General features: G+C 37.1%; 2 protein-coding genes and 1 non-coding gene across 4 annotated transcripts; 1 reads left to right on the top strand and 2 right to left on the bottom strand.

Annotated features, from left to right (window-relative positions):
• Positions 1–15,244: 15,244 nt before the first annotated feature.
• LOC107831420 (uncharacterized) lies at positions 15,245–16,447 on the bottom strand. Its single transcript, XM_016659179.2, has one exon. It carries the CDS (start codon positions 16,445–16,447, stop codon positions 15,245–15,247), a length of 1,203 nt encoding a protein of 400 aa, XP_016514665.2.
• A 164-nt stretch (positions 16,448–16,611) lies between these two features.
• LOC142163736 (small nucleolar RNA R71) lies at positions 16,612–16,716 on the top strand. The gene has a single exon (XR_012694666.1). It is a non-coding gene; the product is annotated as a small nucleolar RNA R71 (small nucleolar RNA).
• A 1,278-nt stretch (positions 16,717–17,994) lies between these two features.
• Positions 17,995–20,705, bottom strand: LOC142163595 (uncharacterized). Of its 2 annotated transcripts, none has more exons than XM_075220874.1 (5): positions 20,433–20,705; positions 20,248–20,333; positions 20,013–20,117; positions 18,597–19,574; positions 17,995–18,449 (listed from the first exon to the last, which is right to left on the bottom strand). In XM_075220874.1, exons 1-4 carry the CDS (start codon positions 20,479–20,481, stop codon positions 19,500–19,502), a joined length of 315 nt encoding a protein of 104 aa, XP_075076975.1. In that variant the 5' UTR covers positions 20,482–20,705; the 3' UTR covers positions 17,995–18,449; positions 18,597–19,499. The 2 variants fall into 2 exon arrangements, with proteins under 2 accessions (XP_075076975.1, XP_075076976.1); XM_075220875.1 differs by having other exon boundaries at positions 20,018–20,117.
• Positions 20,706–26,898: the final 6,193 nt, after the last annotated feature.

The raw sequence follows: 26,898 nt of genomic DNA, 5'->3' as shown, positions 1-26,898 counted from the left end.
TGGAAAAAGGGGGAAAATGGCTTATTTCGTATTAACCTAAGCCCGCTTATTCCGACTAAGTGATCCATTGGTGAAAGAGGGTCTTCCTCCTTCTTTCTTTAAGCTCTGAGAATTTCAAATCGTCAGAAAAGAGTAGTAGGCATACTTTCACTATAGTCTTGTCCACAAGCAAATCAATGTTCGACAGCGGAAAATCAACTTTGGGAACATGCTTTATTGAGATTTCAAAAATAGATACATATGCGAACAACCCTTTCCCTTTTCTTTAATAATATAAGATAAGCTTGCAATTAATCCATAATATCATCCATCATCGGCATTATTGGAAATAAATTACCCAACTCTTATTCAAAGCCCATCTACACACTCCACCTGCGTATTAGTTGGGAACTCACGCAAAAGTCTTCAGTTTGCATTTCACGTGTAATGAATTAAGATATGAAGTAAAAGTTTTGTTTTGTATATATTAATATACTAGTCAATTTGCCCGTGCTTCGTGCGGTCGTACAACTTAGTCTAGAATACACGCAAAAAATCCAAGAAGTTGACAGCCAATGATTATAATCTTCTTTGTACTATTGGAAGCATTTACTTTTGAAGAAGAGAATAATGGCAATATAATAAGTTGGTTTAATAAAACACAAACATACAAGGGATGCATTTGCAGCAACTAATTTGAAGATAGACGGAATAATCGAGAGCTCATCAAAGGCAAACCAGAACATCTAACTTATTTTGTCAAAGGCAGACCAGAATATCTAACATACTACATATATTATATACTCAAGCCTCAAGGGTAAAGCGATATAGTTCTCCCGAGTAAAGTAATGTGTATTTTTGCTTTCAAGCAAATGTGGTACTACTATTTCCATTCATAAGGGTTTACTAAGGCCCTTAGATGAAAACTCATGCAGTATTGTTTGTTTTCTTCTGAATGTATATTATTAGAAAATATTAGAGAGCCGATGAACATTTATCTAAGAGAATTTTGGGGAAAAAACAAGGAAAAAAAAAGAGAAGAAAATATACATATATGGATTTTTACACCAAAAGTATTCATGGTCAAGAAAAATTTATGATGAATAGACTTGAGCCATTAGCCATGGTGTTGGTCCCTTTAGCTTCACTTTCGCTTCCGAATTCGTACTTGCTTCGTAAAGAATCTGTTACCATTTGAAATGGTAACTTCAATGTAAGTCTGTCATATTGGCGATTTAATTTTCCTTTCCAATTTCCATGGCAAAGGCATTTGAAGGAAACAGGAAATTTTACGTTCCTTGACACATAAAAAAAATACCCTGGTTTCCTATTTAAGGTATGAGCATCAGACATATAACATTTCCTTGGTTCTCCACTTGTTCAACATCTCTAGTAATTCCACCATTTCCCCTAGTGTATAGAAAAAAAATAGTGCCATCTTGATTTCATACTTATCCTTATCATGCATGGCAGTTGCACCATATAATATTGTCCTAGCCAAAGAATATGTAAATATCACAAGAATTCATCTCTAGCTCTTTGTTCTGTTACACTTAATTCAAACACATAGTCATGATTATTTTCTCTTTTTATGCGACACTAAAGCTAAAACTTTCATATTAGAATTATTGTTTTCGAACAAAAATATAACTAAGATCTTTGACACAGTTCCATCAAAAATCCATTAACCAAGCCAAAATCATTCTTGCAACGACGCGACCGGTCATTTTGAGCTTTTGCACTTCGCTCGCCAGTTTTCGGGCATGACTTGCCTCGTATGGTGTATTATGACTTATGTAAATCGTTGGTATTGGGTTTCAGGTTAATCAGAATGAATTTGGGAGAACAGTCTCAGTTGAAAGCTTAAAATTTGAAAGGTTTGACCAAAATTTGACTTATGTGTATTTGATCTCGGATTGAAATTTTTATGGCTTGGTTAGCTCCGTTAAGTGATTTGGGACTTAGTTGCTTGATCGGAATGCATTTTGGAAGTCCGTGGAATGTTTAGGCTCGAATTGGCGAAATTGAGATTTTGGTATTTTCCGGTTGATAGGTGAGATTTTGATATCGAGGGTTGGAGTGGAATTCCGGAAATGGGAGTAGGTCCGTTGTATCATTTGGGATGCGTGTGCAAAATTTTAGGTCATTCGGACGAGATTTGATAGGCATTTTGATCGAAAGCATAATTTAAGAGTTCTTGGAGTTCTTAGGCTTGAATCTTATGTTAAATTAGTGATATGATGTTGTTGTGAGCGTTCCGAAGTTTTGAACAAGTTTGAACAATGTCATGGGATGTGTTGGTACAATTGGTTTGAAGTTCCGGGGGTTCCGAGTAGGTTCCGGGATGTTTTAGTCCGAAAATCATAGCTGTAGCAGGTCCAGAAGGGTTGCAGGCCTCGGAACCCACCAGCGCGGTCCGCACAAAATGAAGTGCGTCCGCGGTAGGTGCTGTGCGGACCGCACAAAATGCAGTGCGGCCGCGGTAGGGAACATTTCATTGGTCCTACTTCGTAAGCTCATATCATTTGATCTACAAGGAATAGTGAGATGATTCAAAAACGAAAGTTGCCCTTCGCGTCTAGTTTCCTGAAAGATAAAGATATCGCAATTTAGGCATCTGTAGCGAAAGTTATGGCTAAAATACTAAAGCTTGTCACTGCAGATGAAAACTTGTGCGGCCGCAGTCGTTTTTGTGCGGACCGCACTGGTTTTGTGCGGACTACGGTCATTTTGTGCGGTCCGCAGAGGTGGAAATCTGTGGGGTACTCTATAAATATGAGGTTTTTGGTTTTATTTAATATTTTGACCTAGAGAGCTCGGATTTTAGCAAATTTTCAAAAGTTTTTCAAGAAATTCATCGGGGTAAGTGATTCTAACTCAGATTTGTCTAGAGTACATGAATCTGTCATTGAATTCATCATTTAATTCGTGATTTGGGATGGAATTTGGGAAGAAAATTTGTGGAATCTTCCAAAAATATAAAATGATGATTTGAAGGACCAAATGGTACCGGAATTGGATAATTTTGGTATGGTTAGACTCGTGAGGGTATGAGGATTTTGAAAATGTAAATTTTACCTGATTCTGAGATGTGGACCCGGGGCTCGGGTTTTGGTAATTTCGGGAATCGTGCCCTTTGTTGATTGTTTTCGCTTGGGCTTTGTTCCCTTAGCATATTGTGACATTCGTTCTAATTTTGGATAGATTCGACGCGCGTGGAGGCCGATTTGAAGAGCAAAGGCGTCGCAAGTTAGAGATTTAGCCGGTTCGAGGTGAGTAATGATTGTAAATAATGCTCTGAGGGTTTGAAACCCCGGATTTGCACATCGTAGTGCTATATTAAGGTGAGACACACGCTTGATGACGAGCGTGGGGTCGTTCACTATTGGGGATTGTGATTTGGTCCATCCTGATTGATGATTTTACCGCGTATTTGACTGAAACTTATTTGCTATCATCATGATTTGGGTTGATTGCCATATTTGGGCTTTGTGTCAACTATTTGAACCCTTCGGGGATTTGTATTACTATTTCCTCGCTTTTTTGACTTATTACTAGAACTCAGTCATGTTATTTTCTACTGTTTTACTACTCAGCCATTTTTACTCAGTTTTGAGACTTAAATGATATTTTTAAATGATGTTTTGGGCTGAAAAATACTGTTTTACTATTGCCCGAGGGGCTTGTGATGATTTTTGGACTGAGTAAGGTCGAGGGCCTAGTTGTGAGGATACATTGATACTGATATGAGGCCAAGGGCCTGAGATACATAAATATGCCATGAAGTGGCTTCATTGATATGAGGTCGAGGGCCTAGATTTGATGCCACGAGATGGCTTGATATTGCACTTGGGCCGTAAGGGGCCCCTCCCGGAGTCTGTACACCCCTAGTGAGCGCAGGTACCCATTGTGATGTGAGATTGAGCCTGAGGGGCTGATATTACTCTAAGATTGAGCCCGAAGGGCTGGTACTGTTCTGCGATGTTGCCCGAGGGGCGGATTCGTTGATACTGTACCAGAGGGGCGAACTACTATTTGTTTATTTACCTGTCAATTACTTGTTTTACTTGTTGAAAAGGGATTTTTACTTGACTCTTCACTGTGTTACTGTTTTAAGTGATTTTTTACTGCTTCAGTATAAAATGCCTTGTGTTTTACATGTTTTCTTACTTTCAGTCGTTATTTACATTTGTTACTCACTGAGTTGGAGTACTCACTTTACTCCCTGCACCATGTCTACAGATTCAGGCGTAGCTGGTATTGCTCCTGAGTGCTGATTCCTCCAGTTCCAGGAGGTTTTTCGGAGACTACGAGGTAGTTGTTGACGTCCGCAGCCCCGTGTCTCTACTTCTCTATCATTTCTGTTTTCCTTTCAAACACTTGTAGTAGTTTATGACTTTAGCAGACTAGTATTATGGTTTAGAGAATGCTCGTGACTTGTGACACCCCGGTTAGGGCTATGTCAGGTTGGACTTTCCGCATTGTTATCGATATTTTCGCTATTTAGTACTGTTTAAATCATGTTTAGACTATTTTTATGGTGACTAACTGCTTTAAAAGTTGAGTTGGGTTAAACTGGTTAGCCTTGTCTTCACGAGAGGTGCCATCACGACCGGGTTCGGGGTTAGGGTCGTGACAAGTTGGTATCAGAGCCTAGGTTACATAGGTCTCATGAGTCATGAGCAGGTTTAGTAAAGTCTCGCGGATCGGTACAGAGACATCTGTATTTATCCTCGAGAGGATACAGAACCTTTAGGAAAACTTCACATTCTTGAATTCTTATCGTGCGTCCTTTGATTCAGGTTGAAATGTAACTCTTTGAATTTCTTCCACGCGTTCGTGTGCGCGCATGAGCACTTAGTATCAGATGTACATCGATGGCTTGTGATTCCCCGATCGAGGGGCGAGACGTGATCTTTGTGAGTTGATGTTGGGCCAGTCTGGAGGACTTGAGGCCGGATCTTTGCCTATAGCTTGAGCATCGAGGTTCTGATTGTGTGAGAAAGTGTCTTCGAACTGATATGTTCGGTAGTGTCCCTATTAGTTGAAGTGATGTCTGCATGGCTATGTGATGAGTATGTTGTGACTGCGAGATGTATTCTTATAAATTGGAAGCAACGAGGAGGGTCTGCTGGAGGGTAAAAGAACTATTAGATGCTTTATTTTCATCTTGCTTTAAGGTACAGCCCCACGTTATAGGTGTGTGAAGGGTCTTTTCATGTGTCCTAGTTGGGAGTGAAGTAAATTTCATGTCACGGAATGAGTTCAGACTCAAAAAGGCTAAGTGACTACATAATGTTTGTGACGGTGGAAGGTATACAGAAATGTTAGTTGAAGACAAGGAAGGCTGGTTATCTCCTGTAAAGTATTCCAAGGTTGTGTGATCCTTATGTGTCTTTTAGAAGGTCTCATTTACAAGTGAAATATAAGTGTTGAAATTTGAATTTTGAGTCGCTTAAGAGAGTGGGCTTGACTGTTGCAAGGATGAATGCGAGATTTGCAGAAGATTCAAGGTACCAGATGGTCTGTGTTTCACGAGCTTATAAAGGTTTGAGTTTAATCTTACTATGATATTGTGGTAGCAATAGAGTATATGCATTATGAGTTATCGTGTGTGTTTTGGTCTACGGCTCCGAGCCAAGTGGGGGAGTCTGCTATTGATTAAGCGATTGCACGGTTATGTGCTATGTTGGTTCCGATTTGAGACATTCGGGTAAATCAGTTATGGCCTACGGAGGTTGAGACCGAGGATGGCTCAGGTAAAGGAAAATTTTGACGAAGATTATATTATGCTTCATAGGTGTGTGAGAATTACGGGATGTCTTGAGTTGTTATTGGCAAGAATGTTCGGTGCATAGAGCAGGAAGTTGCTTGGTTGTATTGGGATGAGGTTACATTCTGCGGTGTCAGAGTGCCAATGAGGCACGGGCTGTTTGGTTCATTTGATCAGACTAATTGCAGTATGAATAGAGTGAATGACTCTCGAGAATAGTTCTAATGTGTTCAAGATTCTACATGTAACAATTGGGTATTTTAAAGTTGTATATGTGGTTAGGAACTGAGTTTTCATTTGGAAGATGCCAAGACTTGTGGTATATTCTACATTAACTATGGGATTCTATATATCAATATTAGAAAGGTAATGGTTCCAGATTTACAGGAAGTCCCTTCGGGGTAGGTATTAAACGTGGTGCTTTTGGAAACATTTAAGAGAGTACTCAGCGGCTTATGAGCCTTAGACAATGTGATTTTATGCTTGGGTCTCGTGTGGTAAGTCTAGGTTGAGGAATTATGGTGCTACAACAAGAGGGAATATCAAGTTGAAGGTAAATCAGAAGGAAACTCGGATATATGGGATAGCTAGGTAGTAGGTCGGATCGGTATGGTAAGGATATGATTAGTTCATTTGCTGTGTACGGGCTAATGAGTTCCTACAGGTATTTCGCGGCAATGCTCTTAGGTTTTGATGGCTTGCGTAGCGTGGTCAAGTTAGAATGATTCAGTCTTGGCAGGTCTGGTTTGTGCAAGGGGAACTCTGAGAGTTCTCGATGGTTTCTACCTCGGTTGGATATGTATATTTTCTATGGGCATGAGGAGCATGGGATGCATAGTGATTTCCTTCTAGATGGGATCAATGGAAAGTTCTTGACTAGTGGAGTACGTAGATGTTTGTGGCTCGGAAGGGAGATGAAGTTCTCATGTTATCCTAGGATGGTATGGTATATGCGGTATGTTGTGGAGGATTGAGATTTGCATGTGTAAGGTTACGGTTCAGTTTTGAACGGAAAGTCATAAAATTCTTAGGCGGCATGGGCAGTTTCAGATGATTAGAGAAATGAGCTTTAGATGATTAGGGGGATGATCTCTAGATGATTAAGGAAATGGTATTGCTAAATGGGAGAGATTTGACGAGGGTATATGTTTCAAAAAAGGCAATGTGATTAAGTTGATGGTACTTCGGTAGAATTGCGGCGCTGTCTTATTAGATCGGCTGCTGATATTCGAGTTTGCTTGGTAACACAGGGGAATTTTAGAGTATCTTTCGTGGAATGATTGGGTATTTGAGGTGCGGTATGCATTCAAACGGCATAATTGGGTTCAGGTATGTTGATTCATGTGCCATATGGATTTGGAGATAGGGAAGTTCTCACATTCGGGCTATGTTGTGGTTGTGAGTCGGGTGTATCGACACTGTTTAGTGACTATCGGGGTTTGGAAACCCGAGCAGATCTTTTGTGCTTGGCATGTTAGATTTTGTATGGGATATTGGGTTCAGATTGGTTATCTTCGTGTTGTGTCATTCTGGACTATTGCACTAAGGCGGCATTGTTGGCTATGCCGGAAATGCCACGGATTGAGTGACGAGATCTGTAGGATTATGCCCTAGTGAAGTGGTTTATATGTTGAAGACCTAGCGGACGGTTGGGAAGGATTTTCTTTCTTATTTGGGCTTCCGTGATGGATGTCAGTGTAGAGGCTTCTACCATTGATTCAGTTCCGGTGGTGAGGGACTTTTCGGATGTGTTTCTTGTGGCCAGGCAAGTCGTCGGGTAGGGTTGTTGATTTCGGTATTGATTTGATGTCGGGCACCGTGTAGTATGGCACCAGCAGAGTTAAAGGGGTGGAAGGAGAAGCTTCACCTTGATAAGGAGTTCGTTGGCAGGCCAATGTGGATGCGTGTTCTAACTTGAGTCAGCTTGGTTGGCTCCGAATTGTATTATTGAGAGAGGTGTTGATTCATCGGTTATTGAGCTTATTAGTAATCCGGGTAGGCCTATGAGATACCTTTCTGTGTTGTGAGGCGTTAGGATTTGTTGGTTATCGGCACATGTGGTGCGGTATTATTGGGGTCTCTCAGCAAGATTCGAGCGGGAGGAGTATTGGATGTTGCTTGGCGGATGGCGCATCTGTTATGCCCTTTCGGGTTGTGCGGTGTTATGTACTTGCTTTACCGTGGTTATGATGATTTACCTTGATTCTAGATATCAATTGCGCGTTGTCATCAATTTCGAGCAGAGTGACTTGAGGTGTTCCATGTGGAGCAGTGTTTGGATAAGGTCGCGCATTGCAGCGAATTTATGTGGAGGTATGACCTTGTAGGTTAGATTCGTGTGTTCTATTCCTATGATGTGAGACGGGTTCTCAGCCTTGTGTTGTGGTGGTACTGGTGAGCTTGAGGTACAACTCTTTCATTTGAGTCATTTTCATGATTTGAGTATGTTCGGACCGTTGCTTATTGGTGCGCGTATTATGCAAGTTGTGGCTTAGGCCTATATTGACGTGTCATGTCACTAGAGTGGTGTGTTGGATTAGAGGAGATCGTTAGGATCATTAATGAATACGAACGGATTCGATTTCAGCATGTTGGAAGGATAATATCAAGGTTCGGCTCGAAAATTTGCTATGGTATTTACCAAAGGAGAAGTGGCTTCATGAATGGTTGATCTGAGAAATGGTTATGGTTTATTGCATGTTTCATTTATCGTTGGCAGTATATGAAAATGTTGGGATGAAACTTTAGTTGATAAGAGGTTTTCTACGGATATTCGATTGTTGTGGGCAGCTGATGTGAATAGAAGTTATCGCTACGAGCGTTTGAGTTACGTGGTTTATCATGTAATTGTGAGGTTGCAGGTATGGGTTATTACAGCTTGTTCGGGCTTATTCTGAATATAGATGTGAGATTCTGATCTTGTGGATGATTTCGAAAGTGGAAATGGGGTTCTAAGGTTTATGGGCTAGGTTGGATTGTGAAATTTTGGTTGCATTGAGTTATCGGACCTATATGAGATAGGGTGACGTGGGATCACCCCCGGGTATATGCATGGTAAAGTTATTCAACAATTGGTTGGCTTCTAGAACAACTCTGGGCACATTCGAGGACAAATGTGTTTTTAAGTGGGGGAGGATGTAACGAACCGACCAGTCGTTTTGAGATTTTGCACTTTGCTCGCCAGTTTTCGGGCATGACTTACCCCGTGTGGTGTATTATGACTTATGTAAATCGTTGGTGTTGCGTTTCAGGTTAATCAGAATGAATTTGGGAGAATAGTCTCAGTTGAAAGCTTAAAATTTGAAAGGTTTGACCAAGATTTGACTTGTGTGTATTTGATCTCGGATTGGAATTTTTATGGCTTGGTTAGCTCTGTTAGGTGATTTGGGACATAGGAGCATGATCGTAATGCATTGTGGAAGTCCGTGGAAGGTTTAGCTTGAATTGGCGAAATTGAGATTTCGGCGTTTTCCGGTTGATAGGCGAGATTTTGATATCGGGGTCGGAATGGAATTCCAGAAATGGGAGTAGGTCCGTTGTGTCATTTGGGATGTATGTGCAAAATTTCAGGTCATTCGGATGAGATTTGATAGACTTTTTGATCGAAAGCATAATTTAAGAGTTGTTGGAGTTCTTAGGCTTGAATCCTATGTTAAATTGGTGGTTTGATGTTGTTGTGAGCGTTCCAAATTTTTGAACAAGTTTGAACGATGTCATGGGATGTATTGGTACAATTGGTTTGAAGTTCCGGGGGTTCCGAGTAGGTTCCGGGATGTTTTAGGCCGAAAATCATAGCTGTAGCAGGTCTAGAAGGGTTGCAGGACTCGGAACCCACCAGCGCGGTCCACACAAAATGAAGTGCGTCCATGGTAGGTGTTGTGCGGACCGCACAAAATGCAGTGCGGCCGCGGTCGGGAATATTTCACTTGTCCTACTTCGAAAGCTCATATTTTATTATCTACAAGAATTTTGAGATGATTCAAAAATGAAAGTTGTAGCCCTTCGTGTCTAGTTTCCAGAAAGGTAAAGATATCGCAATTTAGACATCTGTAGCGAAAGTTATGGCCAAAATACTAAAGCCTGTCACTGCAGATAAAAACCTGTGCGGCCGCAGTCATTTTTGTGCGGACCGCACTAGTTTTGTACGGATCACGGTCGTTTTTGTGCGGTCCGCAGAGGTGGAAATCCGTAGGGGTACTCTATAAATATGAGGTTTTGGGTTTTATTTAATATTTTGACCTAGAGAGCTTAGAGTTTTGTGATATTTCGAAGGTTTTTCATGAAATTCATCGAGGTAAGTGATTCTAACTCAGATTTGGCTAGAGTACATGAATCTATCACCGAATTCATCATTTAATTCGTGATTTGGGATGGAGTTTTGGAAGAAAATTTGTGGAATCTTCAAAAAATATGAAATGATTATTTGAAGGACCAAATGGTACCGGAATTGGATAATTTTGGTATGGTTAGACTCGTGAGGGTATGAGGATTCTGAAAATATAAATTTTATCCGATTCCGAGACGTGGGCCTAGGGCTCGAGTTTTGGTAATTTAGGGAATTGTGCCCTTTGTTGATTGTTTTCACTTGGGCTTTGTTCCTTTAGCATATTGTGACGTATTCCTTCTGATTTTGGATAGATTCGACACGTGTGGAGGCCGATTTGAAGGGCAAAGGCGTCGCAAGTTAGAGATTTAGCCGGTTCGAGATGAGTAATGATTGTAAATGATGCTCTGAGGGTTTGAAACCCCGGATTTGCACATCATAGTGCTATATTGAGGTGAGACACACGCTTGATGACGAGCGTGGGGTCGTGCACTATTGGGGATTGTGACTTGGTCCATCTTGATTGATGATTTTACCGCATATTTGACTGAAACTTATTTGCTATCATCATGATTTGGGTTGATTGCCATATTTGGGCTTTGTGTCAACTATTTGAAACCTTCGGGGATTTTAATTACTATTTCCTCACTTTTTTGACTTATTACTTGAACCCAGTCATGTTATTTTTCACTGTTTTACTACTCAGCCATTTTTACTTAGTTTTGAGACTTAAATGATATTTTTAAATGATGTTTTGGGCTGAGAAATACTGTTTTACTATTGCCCGAGGGGCTTGTGATGATTTTTGGACTGAGTAAGGCCGAGGGCCTAGCTATGAGGATACATTGATACTGATATGAGGCCGAGGGCCTGAGATACATAAATATGCCACGAGGTGGCTTGATTGATATGAGGCCAAGGGCCTAGATTTGATGCCACGAGATGGCTTGATATTGCGCTTGGGCCATAAGGGGCCCCTCCCGGAGTCTGTACACCCCCAGTGAGCGCAGTTACCCATTGTGATGTGAGATTGAGCCCGAGGGGCTGATATTGCTCTGAGATTGAGCCCGAGGGGCTGGTACTGTTCTGAGATATTGCCCCAGGTGCAGATTCGTTGATACTGTGCCCGAGGGGCGAACTTCTATTTGTTTATTTACCTGTCAATTACTTGTTTTACTTGTTGAAAAGGGATTTTTACTTGACTCTTCACTCTGTTACTGTTTTAAGTGATTTTTTTACTACTTCAGTATAGAATGCCTTGTATTTTACATGTTTTCTTACTTTCAGTCGTTATTTACATTTGTTACTGTTGCTCCCAAACGCACATGCAAGTATACATGGTCGATAAATAATATAATGATAAGTTGAGTATCGAACCCATAGAGACTTGTATAAACTACTCACTAAATCACTAAAATTGTTATTCAATCTAGCTAAAATCAAAGTCCAGTAATATGATCATATTATACTACGATTCTAAATAATAACTAAATTATCAAGTAACGAGTTGATTGTTGTGTATTCAGTAGAGACAAGTATTCCAGGGTTGTGATCGATTCACCATTCGTATTGTGTTCTAATTAACTCTCCCTTTCATATAATTCACTCATGGTTGCTAATTAATCGATAAATGCTCTCATAGCCTTCTCCCGAAGTACTACTCACATATTCTCAATAGATTAATGCCTATATTCCTATGAAATCAATCTATTAAGAACACATTAAAATTACGATATTTAATTAAGCACGCTGACTAGGTATATTTCTATCGTAACCACAAATTTGCTCCCCCTAAAGGTTAAGATCGTGCTCTCTTCAATTCTTCTCTAATCTAAATACGGCTTTCACATGCATAGCATAGATAATAAATGGAACCTAACTGCTAGCCAGACAATTAAGCAATTAATCATAGAATAGAAGAAAGAACCATATATTGGTGAATTATAATCAAGGTCAAGCTAATATCAAACAACAATATTCATGGCTAAATCACAACCCCAGAACAATGGGTGTTTAGCCACTCATGATGTAATCAAACAATTGCATAAGTTTTGATTTATTGAAAATACTGGAAAAGATGAAGAATTCTGAGATGTTCTTGCTCCTCAATGTTTCTTGTGTGTCTCTTTTTTCCAAAGTGGCGTCTCCCCCTTCAAAAAATAGGTTTTCTCTTACTTTTATACGTGTTGGGTAGGTCTAGGGCCGAAATAACCTTGTCCCGGGCAAATTTGGAGAAGATTCACGTCACTAGAGCCCAGCTCGGCGCCCGACGCCTACCAGGCCGCTGCCTAATTTGCCAACACTGTTTTCAGCACCACAAGTGGCGCCAGGCGCTGCCTGTGGCGCCCAAATGGTATTTTCCCGGTTTTGTTCGTTTTAGCTCAAATCTTGCGTGTCTCGCCCACAATTGCTCCCGAATCATTCCTACAAGTAGAAACACTTCAAATTAATATAAATCATAGCATTTAACATCCCAAATTCATGAAACAAAAGTAAAATATGAGGCGATATACATCGAAATATATATGCTTTAAGCTAAACATCAACACTCCACACTTAGACTTTTGCTCGTCCTCGAGCAATGGGACAATACTACCCTTAAACTACATACAAGTATCAATTATAGAGGAGCACTTTAAATTTTAACCACATACTATACCCTTGACTATGATCAATACCGGCACACAAGCATGAAGCACAAAAATTCACATTCTTCCCGTTTAAGCATGCCCAAGTATAACCCTTCAATTCAATCAATTCCATTAGCCTATTTGTCACCACCCAACCTCAAAAGTCGACTTGCAACCACTAAGCACCCTCAATTCATACACTTGCCCAACAAGAAAGCTTACAACATTACCAATCATTCATGAGATCATGTGCCCTCACCAACAAATAAAAGAGTGAATATAAATTGGTCCACACATTCAAATATGCTTTTGTATATAGGTTAAGGACATCACACAATTGAACAAAATTCGCTCACTCTCACAAAGAGTTCATATGCATCCCATGGTCGTACCATAAGCTTGCCCGTAGTGTATATCTCTACTAATTTAAGCTAGCCAAATCTAGGATCAATTAGGACTTTAAGGTTGTAATGTAGGCTAAGGGACAGGTATGATATATTTAGAAATAGTGGCTAACCCCCTAAGCACTTTAATACACTACATTTACAATTCAAGCAACATATTCTTCTCAACCAATTCACTTTCCACACACCATATGCAATATAGCCCTCTTTTCAATTAAGCACTTCTATAATTCCACTAGCACAAATCAATAAGAATTGGAGGTGTATGTGTTTTTTCTACATTATTTGAACTCTCATTTTTTTTCTTTCTTTTTTTTTCTTTTCACACACTCCATACATTAAGGTTCATTGGCTAGTGTCTTTTGATTTCAACTTTAGTGCACCAATGGGACCTTCCATGTTTCCACTCAAAAGCTACTCCCCAATCTCTAACCTTACTTCTTTTAGCGACTAAGTTCCTTAGGAGGTAAAGGTTCAATCAATATCCAATTAAGAACAAAATAGTTGTATGGCTTGTAATGTGAGTGCCAAAAGAAAGGTCTATAGGCTCAAAGGGCTACCAACGGAAAATTTTATTTTTATGTGACAAGCACATCCATGATCAAGCAAGAAAATGCCTACGTCATCTCCTAGATTATCACAACTTACAATTTCGCTTCAATTAACACACGGGGCAAGTTCTAGACTACACAAGATAGCACAGAAAATCACAAATCCTCATACACACATTGCACATGACTCAATCAATACGGTTCTGTTCAACTCTCAAGTCAAGCAAGCACACATAATTGAGAAATTTAAGCAATATTGCACTATGTGGCATACGAGTCAAACAACTGGAAAAAAAGGGTGTCACAAAATAGGCTATTTACTTTACTTAGGCTTCACAATTCAAACCAAATACACAGGAAAACAGAATGTATGTCATAGCCTAATGTGCCAACATCAACCATGTAAATGAATATCTTAGACCGACTCAGTTTCTTCCTAAACTATTCCTAAAAAAAAATAAAGTACCCGGTTCGAGCTACACCCTTGAAAAAGAACCGGCGCCAAAGAAAAACCAAGGGATACTACCTTACTATCCTAAAAAGCAAAAAATCTTTTTGGTGTTTTTAATCGGACTTTATCCCTCAAGAACATTGTCCAAAAGATCCATCGTCGGGAAAAATCTGAACTTTTTCTAATTCTATTTTTTTTTTCAATTTTCGTTTTTATTTTTTTTTAATTTTTTAACCTAGACTATATCTACTACGAGTTCTAAAAGAAAAACTAAATAAAAAATTAGTTTTATACAATTACACTTCAGAAAGTAGTTTCCCTACCCGACACTTATATTATGCAGAGTCCTCGATGCTTTATCAAAGAGAAAAATATTAAAACAAGGGCGAGAAATACTCCCTGAGACCTTCTCGGGGCTAGCTCGTACATGATCCTCAATATTAAGGGTCGGGACGACCCCACACTTAAGCTCAAACATGCTCCTTAGCTTCAACTTTGGGTACTCAGACTTCCCCTACTCTGCAAAATAAAAACAACACAAAAACTTGACACTAAAAAAAATAATCAATACATAAAAGATATACAGGTTGGGTTGCCTCCCAACAAGCGCCTTATTTATAGCCATGGCACGACTCTGCTACTCTGCTCAGGCTGGGCGCTTTCTCTTCTTCTTTCTCCCATGAAATCTAGCCTTTTTGCACTCTCTTGGAAGGTCTCGTCTTTCATCTCTGGCTCTTTTCTCAATCATCTTTACACGCTCAGTTGGAAACACCACCTCCTCTAACTCAGTTGTCCCATCTGGAACACTATAATTCACATGGTGACTCTGCTCTATTCCCTTCAATTCGACCACAGTAATCATGCAGAAGTCCTCATAATGCTTAGGGAGCTTAAGTGCCTTGTACACATTAAAAGTGACCTCCTCATCGTCAACTCTCATTTTTAACTTCCCTGCCCTCACATCAATAATTGCTCCACCAGTAGCTAAGAATGGTCGCCCCAAAATAATGGGCACTTCATCATCTGCCTCGTAATCAAGAACAATAAAATCAGCAGGAAGAATAAACTTTCCCACTCGAACTAACACATCCTCAATAATTCTTTCTGGCATGACTAGTGACCTATCTGCTAACTATAAAGTGATTGTAGTAGGTCTAAGCACCCCCAATCCGAGTTGCTTGAACAAAGAGGATGGCATCAAATTTATACTAGCCTCTAAATCACACAGGGCTCTACCAACTTCTTGTCCAAGAGACAAAGGAATTGTGAAACTCCCAGGATCCTTCAACTTAGGAGGAAGTTTACTCTGAACTATGGCACTGCACTCTTCAGTAAGTGCAACTGTTTCAAACTCTGCATGTCTTCGTTTGTTTGCCACAATATCTCTGAGATACCTTGCATACTTAGGCACTTCCTGCAAAATTTTCACCAAATGAAAATTCACACTCACTTGGCTCAAAATATCTAGGAATTTCTTGTACTTAGCATCATCTTTATGCTTCTGCGGTCTTTGTGGAAATGGAGGTGGTGGCCTAGTCTCAATTACTGGCTCAGGTCCTTTATCATCTTTCTCATTCCCCTCAACTGGCTTGGGAACTAATTCTCCTTCAGGATGAGCTATATTCTTCTTTTTCTTTGGAACTTCTTCTAATGCTCTTCCATTTCTCAAGGTAACCGCATTGACTTGAGCTTTAGGATTGGGCTCAGTATCACTAGGAAGAGCCCCTACTGGTATGGTATTTTGGGCTCTAGGAAGTTGGCCCACGTGGTGCTCCAAATTTCTCAGTGTTGTGGCTTGAGCCTGCTGATCAACCATTATTTTCTGATTGAAAGTTTGTTGATCTGCTATTAATTTCTGATTGAAAGTTTGTTGATCTGCGGTTAATTTCTGATTGAGGGCTTGCTGGTCGGCCATCAATTTCTTCATCATCTCCTCAAGGCTAGCTTGTTGTTCAGCCTGAGGTGGTCTGGATTGTTGTTGAGGTGCTTGAGGCCGGTATTGATTTTGATTGCCTTGATTTCTACCCCAAGAGAAGTTTGGGTGATTCCTCCAATTGGGATTGTAGGTGTCCCCATACTGATTTGTTTGGCCTCGATTTGCATTACCTACAAAATATAAAGATTCTGGATTTGCTGGGCATAAATTGCTCATGTGAACCTCTCCACATACTTCACAAAATATTTGAACTTGTTGCACTGGCTGGGCTTGTTGCTTATTAATGATCATGGTCATCTGATTGACTTGGTTGGTCAACGTAGAGACATGTGCTGACAATGCTGAGACAACATCTAATTCAAGAACCCCTGGTGATTTTTGTACCATGTTCCTACCCATCTCTCCTTGCCAATCCGGATTGCTTTTGGAGAATTTGTTCAATAACACATAAATTTCATCAAAGCTTTTCTCCAATACTTGACCTTCAGTTGCAGCATCAACTACAATTTTTGTTGGGGATGAAGCCCTTCTATGAAAGTGTGAACTAACACTTCATTCGTCTGATTGTGATGAGGACAGTCTCTGAGTATCCCCTTGAACCTTTCCCAAGCTGAGTATAAAGATTCTCCTGCTTTCTGTTTGAAGGCAACTATCTCATTTCTGATCTTTGCAGTTTTGCCTGAAGGAAAGAACCTTGCCAGAAATTTTCTTGCCAATTCATTCCATGATGTAATGGAATTAGCTAGTTCTGCCTTTAGCCATCGCTTACCTTCGCACAACAGAGAGAATGGAAAAAGTGTGAGCCTCACATAATCTGGAGTGACCCCGTTAGTGATATAAGTATCACTAATCTCCAGGAAGTTCAGAATATGCTGTTGTGGATCCTCGTTTGGAAGACCCATAAATTGCCCGTTTGCATGAAGTAGCTGGATCATGCTTTGTTTCAGCTCAAAGTGCCCAGTGATTCTGGGCTTCACTATGTTGGAGGTAACATTAGCAATATTGGGCATTGCTACCTCCTGAATAGCCATATGTTGCTCCTCTGCCATGTTCACAGGAAATTGAATGAGTGCTTGAATATTGTTTGTATCCCTTGCTTCCCTCAACCTCCTGTTAAATGTTTTCTCAGGTTCGGGGTCAAAGCCGTTGAGTATGTCCTGGCTTCTGACCCTATGCATTCAATCAAAGTTTCTGAGAGTAGAGCAACAATCGAGTAACGTTATACTAGATGAAATAAACAATTAAAGCAAAACTAGAAAGTAGTTTATATTCAAGTCCCCGGCAACGGCGCCAAAAACTTGTTGCTCCCAAACGCACACACAAGTATACGTGGTCGACAAGTAATATAATGATAAGTTGAGTGTCGAACCCACAAAGACTTGTATAATCTACTCACTAAATCACTAAAATTGTTATTCAATCCAGCTAAAATCAAAGTCCAATAATATGATTATATTATACTACGATTCTAAATAATAACTAAATTATCAAGTAACGAGTTGATTGTTGTGTATTCAGTAGAGACAAGTATTCCAGGGTTGTGATCGATTCACCATTCGTATTGTGTTCTAATTAACTCTCCCTTTCATATAATTCACTCATGGTTGCTAATTAATCGATAAATGCTCTCATAGCCTTCTCCTGAAGTACTATTCACCTATTCTCAATAGATTAACACCCGTATTCCTATAAAATCAATCTATTAAGAACTTATTAAGATTACGACATTTAATTAAGCACAGTGACTAGGTATATTCCTATCCTAACCACAAATCCTCTCCCCCCTAAGGGTTAAGATCGTGCTCTCTTCAATTCTTCTCTAATCTAAACAGGGCTTTCCCAAGCATAGTATAGTTAGTAAATAGAACCTAACTGCTGGCCAGACAATTAAGCAATTAATCACAGAATAGAAGAAACAACCATATATTGCTGAATTATAATCAAGGTCAAGCTAATATCAAACAACAATATTCATGGCTAAATCACAACCCCAGAACAATGGGTGTTTAACCACTCATGATGTAATCAAACAATTGCATAAGTTTTGATTGATTGAAAATACTGGAAAAGATGAAGAATTCTGAGATGTTCTTGCTCTTCAATGTTTCTTGTCTCTTTTCTCCAAAGTGGCGTCTCCCCCTTCAAAAAATAGGTTTTCTCTTGCTTTTATACGTGTTGGGTAAGTCTAGGGCCGAAATAACCTTGCCCCGGGCGAATTTGGAGAAGATTCACGTCACTGGCGCCCAGCCTGGCGCGGGCGCTGCCCAATTTGCCAACACTATTTTCAGCGCCACAGTTTGCACCAGGCGCTGCCTGTGGAGCCCAAATGACATTTTTCCCGATTTTGGTCATTTTAGCTCAAATCTTGCGCGTCTCGTCCCCAATTGCTCCCGAATCATTCCTACATGTAGAAACACTTCAAATTAATATAAATCATAGCATTTAACATCCCAAATTTACGAAACAAAAGTAAAATATGAGGTGATATACATAGAAATATATATGCTTTAAGCTAAACATCAGTTACTCACTGAGTTGGGGTACTCACTTTACTCCCTGCACCCTGTGTGCAGATTCAGGCATAGCTGGTATCGCTCCTGAGTGCTGATTCCTCCAGTTCCAGGCGATTTTTCAGAGACTACGAGGTAGTTGTTGACGTCCGCAGCCCTGTGTCTCTACTTCTCTATCATTTCTGTTTTCCTTTCAAACACTTGTAGTAGTTTATGACTTTAGCAGACTAGTATTATGGTTTAGAGAATGCTCGTGACTTGTGACACCCCGGTTAAGGCTGTGTCGGGTTGGACTTTTCGCATTGTTATCAATATTTCCGCTATTTAGTACTGTTTAAACATATTTAGACTATTTTTATGTTGACTAGCTACTTTAAAAGTTGAGTTGGATTGAATTGGCTGGCCTTATCTTCACGAAAGGCGTCATCACGACCAGGTTCAGGGTTAGGGTCGTGACAATTCTTCATCAACTTCCAACTTTGACCACTAAATCTTTCTATCTTAGAGGAAACCAACCTCAAGCATAATTACAGAAGAGTAAACTTAAATTAACATTCATCACACCAAACTATGCACTAATTCACCATGAAATCATGCAATATTTATAGTATCACTAAAAGATAAAATATCTAAAATATTCAGTATCCAGACATGTTATCTTCATCCTCCAAGTAGCAATACCACATTGAACATCATGGAGTTGTGAATTAAAGAAAAATAATGATTTTCTAATGGAAAAATAACTCTAAAAAAATAATCATAACCAAAAGAAATTTCATATTACTTGTCCGATGCTTCCTAAAAGTTCTTGGAGTTCTTCAACGGTAACATCAGGCATATTTAAGTTGCTGGGCTACCCCGACCACCACCACGAACATTAGATCAAAAAATTCCACCATAACCAACATGGCTAGCAGGTGAGGGGATATGATGCAGGTCCACTACAGTAACTTGCAGGCAGAGTAATTGCATCGTTGCATAGTCTGATTCCCACTAAAACTGACGGACGGTGAAAGCTGTGAATTGGTAAAATCACAAAATGAGAATTTACTTCGTAACGTGAAGCATATGCAAGGGTTTTAAATAGGAAAAATGAATAATATAAGAATTATAACTGTATTTACGTGAAGATTAAAATGGAGTGTCCTTTCGCGGATAAAAGATAAAAAAGAAGACTGAAAATAAACCAAATTGTAATTGAGAATAATTCTATACTATGGTGGGACTCGTTCAAACAACAACAATCATTCACACTAATATAACCAAAAACTATGTCTACATTAAACTAATTATCTTTTTATCTTATACATTTAGGTTTTACTCTTAGCGCAAAGTAACCGGCAACTCCGAATAGCTATTATTATCTCCAAAAAAAATTCATTGCAATTTGTTGGTAGAAGAACACAACTGCAAGTAAAGTTAAATAACTTAACCAAAATAAATGTGTTTTGAACCTCACAATGGGGAAATCGAGAAGAGAACGGCGAGTCTTCTTCTCTTCTTCCGACGCCATAAGCACGATTTGTGAAGTCCACTGAAAGGACGATACATATGACCGTCTTCAAAAAGGCATATAAACAATGGTTCAGAAAAAATGAATTAAATATAAGACCAACGAATGATAACAATGGTTGATCTTTAGCTACAAAAACTGGGGGAAAATGCATCTCTTCTAATTTGTGATTGAACCTGCAAGAGAAAGTGAAGACAGATGACCAAAAGCTTGAAATTTTGGTGAGGGCATGTAGTGATAACACAGGCCAATATCGTTTTTCCTGTAAAAATAAATAAATCAAAAGAGTAAAACGTCAAGAATATCATATTTGAAGCAAGAATTTTTGATCGAATTAAAAAGAAAAAGGAAAAAAAGCTACCCGTCTTTCCGCCCCTTAAATTACCAACTTGAGTTGAATTCCAAGTCATATCACATACAGTGCAATTTTGACAGGGACTTTGATGGGTTTCCAGAAGAAAAGTAGAACTCTCTTTTTATTCATGGAGGATGGAGGAAAAGTGGAACTCTTTTTATCTAGGGAGATAAAAATTAGATATTAGCGTTTGAAATTGTTGTAATCAAATAGGAAGAAGAAAGGGTTTTGGTAGAAATTAATGGGCTATTACTACCAATGAAGGACGAAACGGTTGGGTTTCTCAATTAAATTAATCGGTAAATGAAAGAAGAAGAAATTTATTACTCCATTGAATAAGGTAAAGGGGAAAAAGAAGAGAAAACTCAAAAACAGGAGAAAAAAGATAAAGGCAATTGCTGACGACAATATACACTCCGTCCGATCTAAAATAAGTGATTTTTTGGATGTTTTCACACAGTTTAATAAATGCACTTTTTAACATTAATTAGCAATGAAATTGACCATATTAACCTTTACTATCTCACATAAACACTCTTAACACATACTCCAACACTATTTACTCCAAGGGCAATGTAGGAAAAAAATAATTAACTCACTCTTGAAATCTGAAAAAATTACTTATTTTGGATAAAAAAGACCAAAAAATCACTTATTTTGGACCGAAGGGAGTACTAGTTTTAGTGTACGTTGCACGTGTTTTTACGTCTATTAATAAAAAGTGTGTAAAATTTAGAATAAGAATGAATTATGTGTAATAACAATTGACATCGAGAGGAATGTAATATTTATATAATTAAGAGTAAGGAAAAGGGGTATTATCACTTTTAGCCCGGGCCAGAAACTATTTATATTCGGTAGCTGAAAAAGTGTATAAAATTGGTATAATTTTTGTATATAACATACAAAATGTATATATATATATATATATATATATATATATATAAATACAAACAATATACATTTTTCGACTATTATTTTAAGAGCGGCTATACAATGTCATTTTTCCTAAGAAAATTTCTCTATTCTTTTTATTAAGATACTAAATTTATACACAATTAAGATATTAGTTCATTGAAAATTTAGAAAATCAATTGAAATATCCAACATATAAAATATTAATGGCAGTTATCATTATATCTAACATGGAATGTATATTTCTGTTGATATATTTACTTCTCATAATTGTATAAATATTTACCACTAATAAATGTATTCTAATATAATTTAAATGATTAATTGTATTTAAGCAAAAAAGAAAAAGTAGTCAAACCTAACGTGTACTTTGTGCATATGAAGAAGTTTACCATGAATTGATATAATGCCATTATTCTTTTATTAATTGAAAAGATCATAAAATTTAGAAAATGTTAAGAACTTCTTACCTAATTCAAATAAGTTTTGATTTAGTAAAAAAATTGGCTTGATTTTAAGGTCCTAACCATTAGGAAAGCAATTTAAATTACACTTTTATCCAATGTAAAACTGATTTTTAAAGGGTAAAAAGACAAACGACATTTCGCTAAGAACTTTCGTACTTTTAATATAAAAAAGATAATATATATATATATATATATATATATATATATATATATATATATATATATATATATATATATATATATGGGGTATGGCAACATCTTTTAAAATTGATACTTATGCGTTGCACGTGTCATTTTGCGTAAATTATTAAAAAGTTATATGTCAAAACAATAAATTTATACGGTATCTAACATTAACAAAAATAGGAAAAATGAGATATAGTTCCTTTAAGTTATATCAAACTTATATAACTAATGTCATGGAGGAATATTTTGTAATTTTAATAGATGTGCTCTTTTAACTGCATTAATATTGGTAAATTTATAATTAACTTCAATTTTTATTCCCAAAAAAAAAACTTTCAAATTCCAAAATATGAAGTTAAATCAAAGTTTAAGTATATTTTAAATTTTATCTTTATCGAATATTAATATAGCTAATAAACATTTCGCTTAGGGTTTCATACTTTATAATAGTATACATGCGCTTTAATAATTCTTTAGATGCGACCAACAAAATAAGCTACGTATATAGCAATTGAACTGGAAAAAAAAACATTAAAACATGATGCAAAATTCATATGAGCTTTACTATGGTAACTGGTGACACATATATGAAAACAAAATGTGATTTATCAAAATTTGAACTATTGTGCAATTGCAACAGACTTTTCACAAAAAGTGGGCGACTTATAAAATATTGGAGAAATTAATTTGAGAGATATTCAAACCCATTCTTTTCATTATATCAAACCTTTATTGGTGAAAAGGTTTAGTGTAATATTTGTATTAAATAATATCTATCAACATCTCATTTCGGGCTTCATAAATTTATAATTTATCAAAAAAAAAGATTTAAAGGTTTAAAAGAAGTAAGAAAATGTGTATTTTGAAATATTTCTTATTTTTATTGTGAACATGAAAATTTAGAATAAAACTTAAAAACTCCAAAAAGAAAGGTTTGCTACTTTTCTAATATTACCGTACAAGAAAATAGTGAAATTCTTCATTAATACAAGGAAAATAAAATAAGGTTCTTTAATTAAGTAAAAGGCCATACAATGAGTAGGGAACTAATGAGTTTATAAAAGATATTCTAATATGAATATTTTCTCTTTTGTTACCTGATATTCTTTTCGAGACCAAGATGTGACTATTAAAAAATGTGTCATGCATCCCAATTGTTGTTATATTGCATAGATGAAGAAATCAACATGTAAAAATATTTGGTGGTCTTCCTCTCATGATGAAAATCAAATTAAGCATAAAAGACTGTTGAAATTCATGATAAACCTTAAGAGAAGTTCATACGTTAAGTAGGAAACTTGAAAATAAATACAAAACAATAACAGCAAAAGACATATGAATGGATAGTCTACCTCATAGCTTTGTTAATCAGGGTCAATGTCATCCAAAGTCCTGAAAATTACAACATGAAAGAAGGAATTAGCATATCCTATAGTAATATATTCAATGTCTCAATTTATGTGATAGCGTTTAACTGAGCAGGAGATTAAAAAAGAAATAAATTAAAATTGTGTTCCTAAATAGTACAATAGTTTTTTTAGAGGACTCTAGTTTTCTAGAGGCAATTGATGGATATAGAAACTTACACATCCTAAGTAGATCGACGCATATCCTTGATATTAAAGCAACGCCAATTAAAGTTGTTTTTTCTTGATTAAAAGTAAACTGCAACAATCCACGAGTAGGATAAGAATATTTCTTCCAAACCTCGAAGGCTGACCTTGGCTCGATATATCTGTCACTAATTTACGGTATGACGAGTATTTCCATAAATCATAGGTTCTGAGCTTGCATAATCTACAAAAATACACATAAAATTAATTTCCCAAAGCCATGAAACAAAAACTACACGTAAAACATCATGGGAGGCATCAAGAAAATAAAAATAAGACTTAAGAATGATACATCCGCCAAAATGATATATCAGATAATACCAACATATATCATAAATCATAGAAAACAGTAAAACAAGACTATGGAAGTGAACTTATTAACTAAAGCTTCAAATCACATGATATCAAGCCAAGAATAAAACTAATATAATATTTTTTTTCATTGTTATGGTTCTTTTAACAATGTTAAAGCAATACAGTTGGGAAAACAATAGAATTATAGCCAAACACATTCTTTTCATTGTTATCGTTCTTTTATGTAGGTGCTTTTCTATTTTAAGTAGGTTTTTATTTATTTCCTTAGTTATGAATAGGAGTGTAATTGTACCAATTTAATATGAATGAACTTTTAAATCTGATATAAAAATTAATTACATTTACAATGCACATCGCAATAAATAAGAAATCTAAAGATTCCTACAACTAAAGGAAACAAAACCTAAAGGAAACAAAATTCCGTAAGAAAAGAATCCCAAACAATAAAAATTCTAAAGAATCCTAAACCTAAAAGTAAGCACACGACAATTTTTTGTTTGCCCACAAAAAAAAAATAGAGTAGTGATTGCAATTACAAGTATATCCAACATATAATGTACTTGTAAAAGGTAAAAGAGACGAACGATATTTCAATAGGGACTTCGTGCTTTTAATATAGTATATATCAGTTCCTATTATTTATTACGTACTTAATCCACAGAGAATCTTTTACATAAAATATTTGATCAACTTATTCTTTGTCATGGATTCAGGGTAATGATAGTCCAAAAAATAAAAGAAGAAAAATTACAGAGTACCTATAATAAACAAGACTAATGTCAAATTTGATTTGATTCTTTCTATTCCTTATTTACCGTTTGATTCAACGCCATAAGGAAAGTATATATAAGCTATCTGAAGTTTCTATGTTACGTTTTATATATTACTTAATTACTATATTTATCTTATAGCTCTATAAGGTCAATCTTTAACTAATATTTGATTTTTAATATTAGAATTTCTTACCTAGTAGTTCAAATAAGGTAATTATTTAATGTGCAAGATTTTTAGTTGATTTTAAAGTTTTAATAAATATTAGAATAATTAAATGACTATTTTGCCTAATGTGAAATTAAATTTTAAAGGGCCAAAAAGGCGAACGACATTTTGTTAAGGGTGTTCGTACTTTTAATATAGTGTGTGTGTATATATATATATATATATATATATAAGAACACTTCGAGAAGATTGTAGCATAACAAAAAAATTATATGAAAATTATTATACAGTCTTTAATTGAAAAGCATATTTTGATTTTGATCCACAGACGCATAACTAGATGAACAATCATTTAAAAGTATTAGAAGGTAAACTCAAACCTCTAAATATATTGACTTATAACTAAGGTAGAAAGGAATGACCAAAACAAAAGAAACTGAAAAATAGTATGTTTTGTGATTATGAGGTATCACAATAAAATTCACAACATATCATTATTTGAGTCAGAGAAGATTATTTGTGAATATATTTTAAATTTGTTAGGTTTTGATTTGTTTAAAAGTTTAGAAAAGATTTGGGTCAAGTTGGGCGGGTTAGGTTACAACCCTTGTTTATCCCATCTTGACCCAAATGAATTTTTGGCAGGGTTGAACATTAACACATTTATTTACTTAACCCAGTTTAACCCGCCTAACTTCAGCCCAATCAACCCATTTGCTACCCCTAGGCTGAACAAATAGTTAGCTTACCATCAACAGTAGCAAATAGCCCATCCACAAAGTATACCATTGTACAGTTATTAAGTAGTACAAGTATCATGGATGTTAGGCCGAACCCGAATTAATAAACTCTAGCCTTGGTCGAGATACTTTATATATATTACTAAAATTTAACAAATATTAAGTTATATATGAATCCATGCATATGGAAAGTGCAATAGGCTCAAAGATAAGAACCTTAAAAGTTAAAACCCGTTAAGTTTAAATCTGATAATAAATGAAACTCCTTGTGAGTTCGCCTGAAATACAGTGGTTCACACCGCTTTTGAAGTGAAAATATGCTCATTACGCGTTTCTTATATGTAGGAACAAACTCATGCGAAAAATGATCAAATTGGAGAAAAATTAGTGAAAAAAGCCGAAGAGAAAAGTCCCGTGTCACGACCCCAGTTCGCCCTCCGTGAACTATCATGACGGCACCTAGTCTCTACGACTAGGTAAGCCTAACAAATGCGGAAAAAGAACAATTGCGGAAAGAAAATAATTAAAAATCTAGATAACAAAATAAAACAATGTTTAAGATGCCGCCTAGCATATAACAGTACAGTAATCTCAACCTAATACTCCCAAAATCCGGAACCCCATGAATCACAAGCTAAAAGATGCATAAACAGCTCAAACTCCAGGAATGTCTATCAAAAGGAAAAATACAGAAGGGCTATACTAGTACAGAAGATAGAAAGGGACTCCTCGGTCTGCGGACGCGGCAGATATACCTCTAAGTCTCTACAAAAGCGCCTCGCCTCAAGGATGATAAGATTGAGTGGAAGTACCTAGATCTGCACATGAAAAACATGTGCAGAAAGGGCATAAGTACACCACAGCGATACTCAGTAAGTGCCAAGCCTAACCTCGATCGGGTAGTGACGAGGAAAGTCAGGGCCCTACTGAGGTTAAATAAAATACAAGATATAATAGTATATAATAAAGACAATATAATTAAGTGCAACAGTCAGAAGTAACACAGGATAGAAAGTACAACAACGACTATAACAGAGACAAAATAATCACGGGAAGGAATACAGCTCCACACGGAGATAACAACCGGGGATCTCTCAGTATCCCCGAGGATCTCCTAGTATCCTTAATATATATGCTGGGGATCTCTCGGTATTCCAAGGATCTCTTAGTATCCTCAATATGTGCTGGGGATCCCTCGGGATACCGTCCCGTAGTCCCAAAGTAAACACGCAGCAACAACACGAAGAATACTCAATTAAATTAAATTTCACACCAAGGTAAAACAGGTATTTTCTAA

The sequence above is a fragment of the Nicotiana tabacum genome, chromosome 8, assembly GCF_000715075.1.
Source record: "Nicotiana tabacum cultivar K326 chromosome 8, ASM71507v2, whole genome shotgun sequence".
In the NCBI taxonomy this organism is placed as follows: Eukaryota; Viridiplantae; Streptophyta; class Magnoliopsida; order Solanales; family Solanaceae; genus Nicotiana; species Nicotiana tabacum.
The sequence above is the reverse complement of the archived record's forward strand: the minus strand, read 5'-3'. Positions and strand labels throughout refer to the sequence as shown.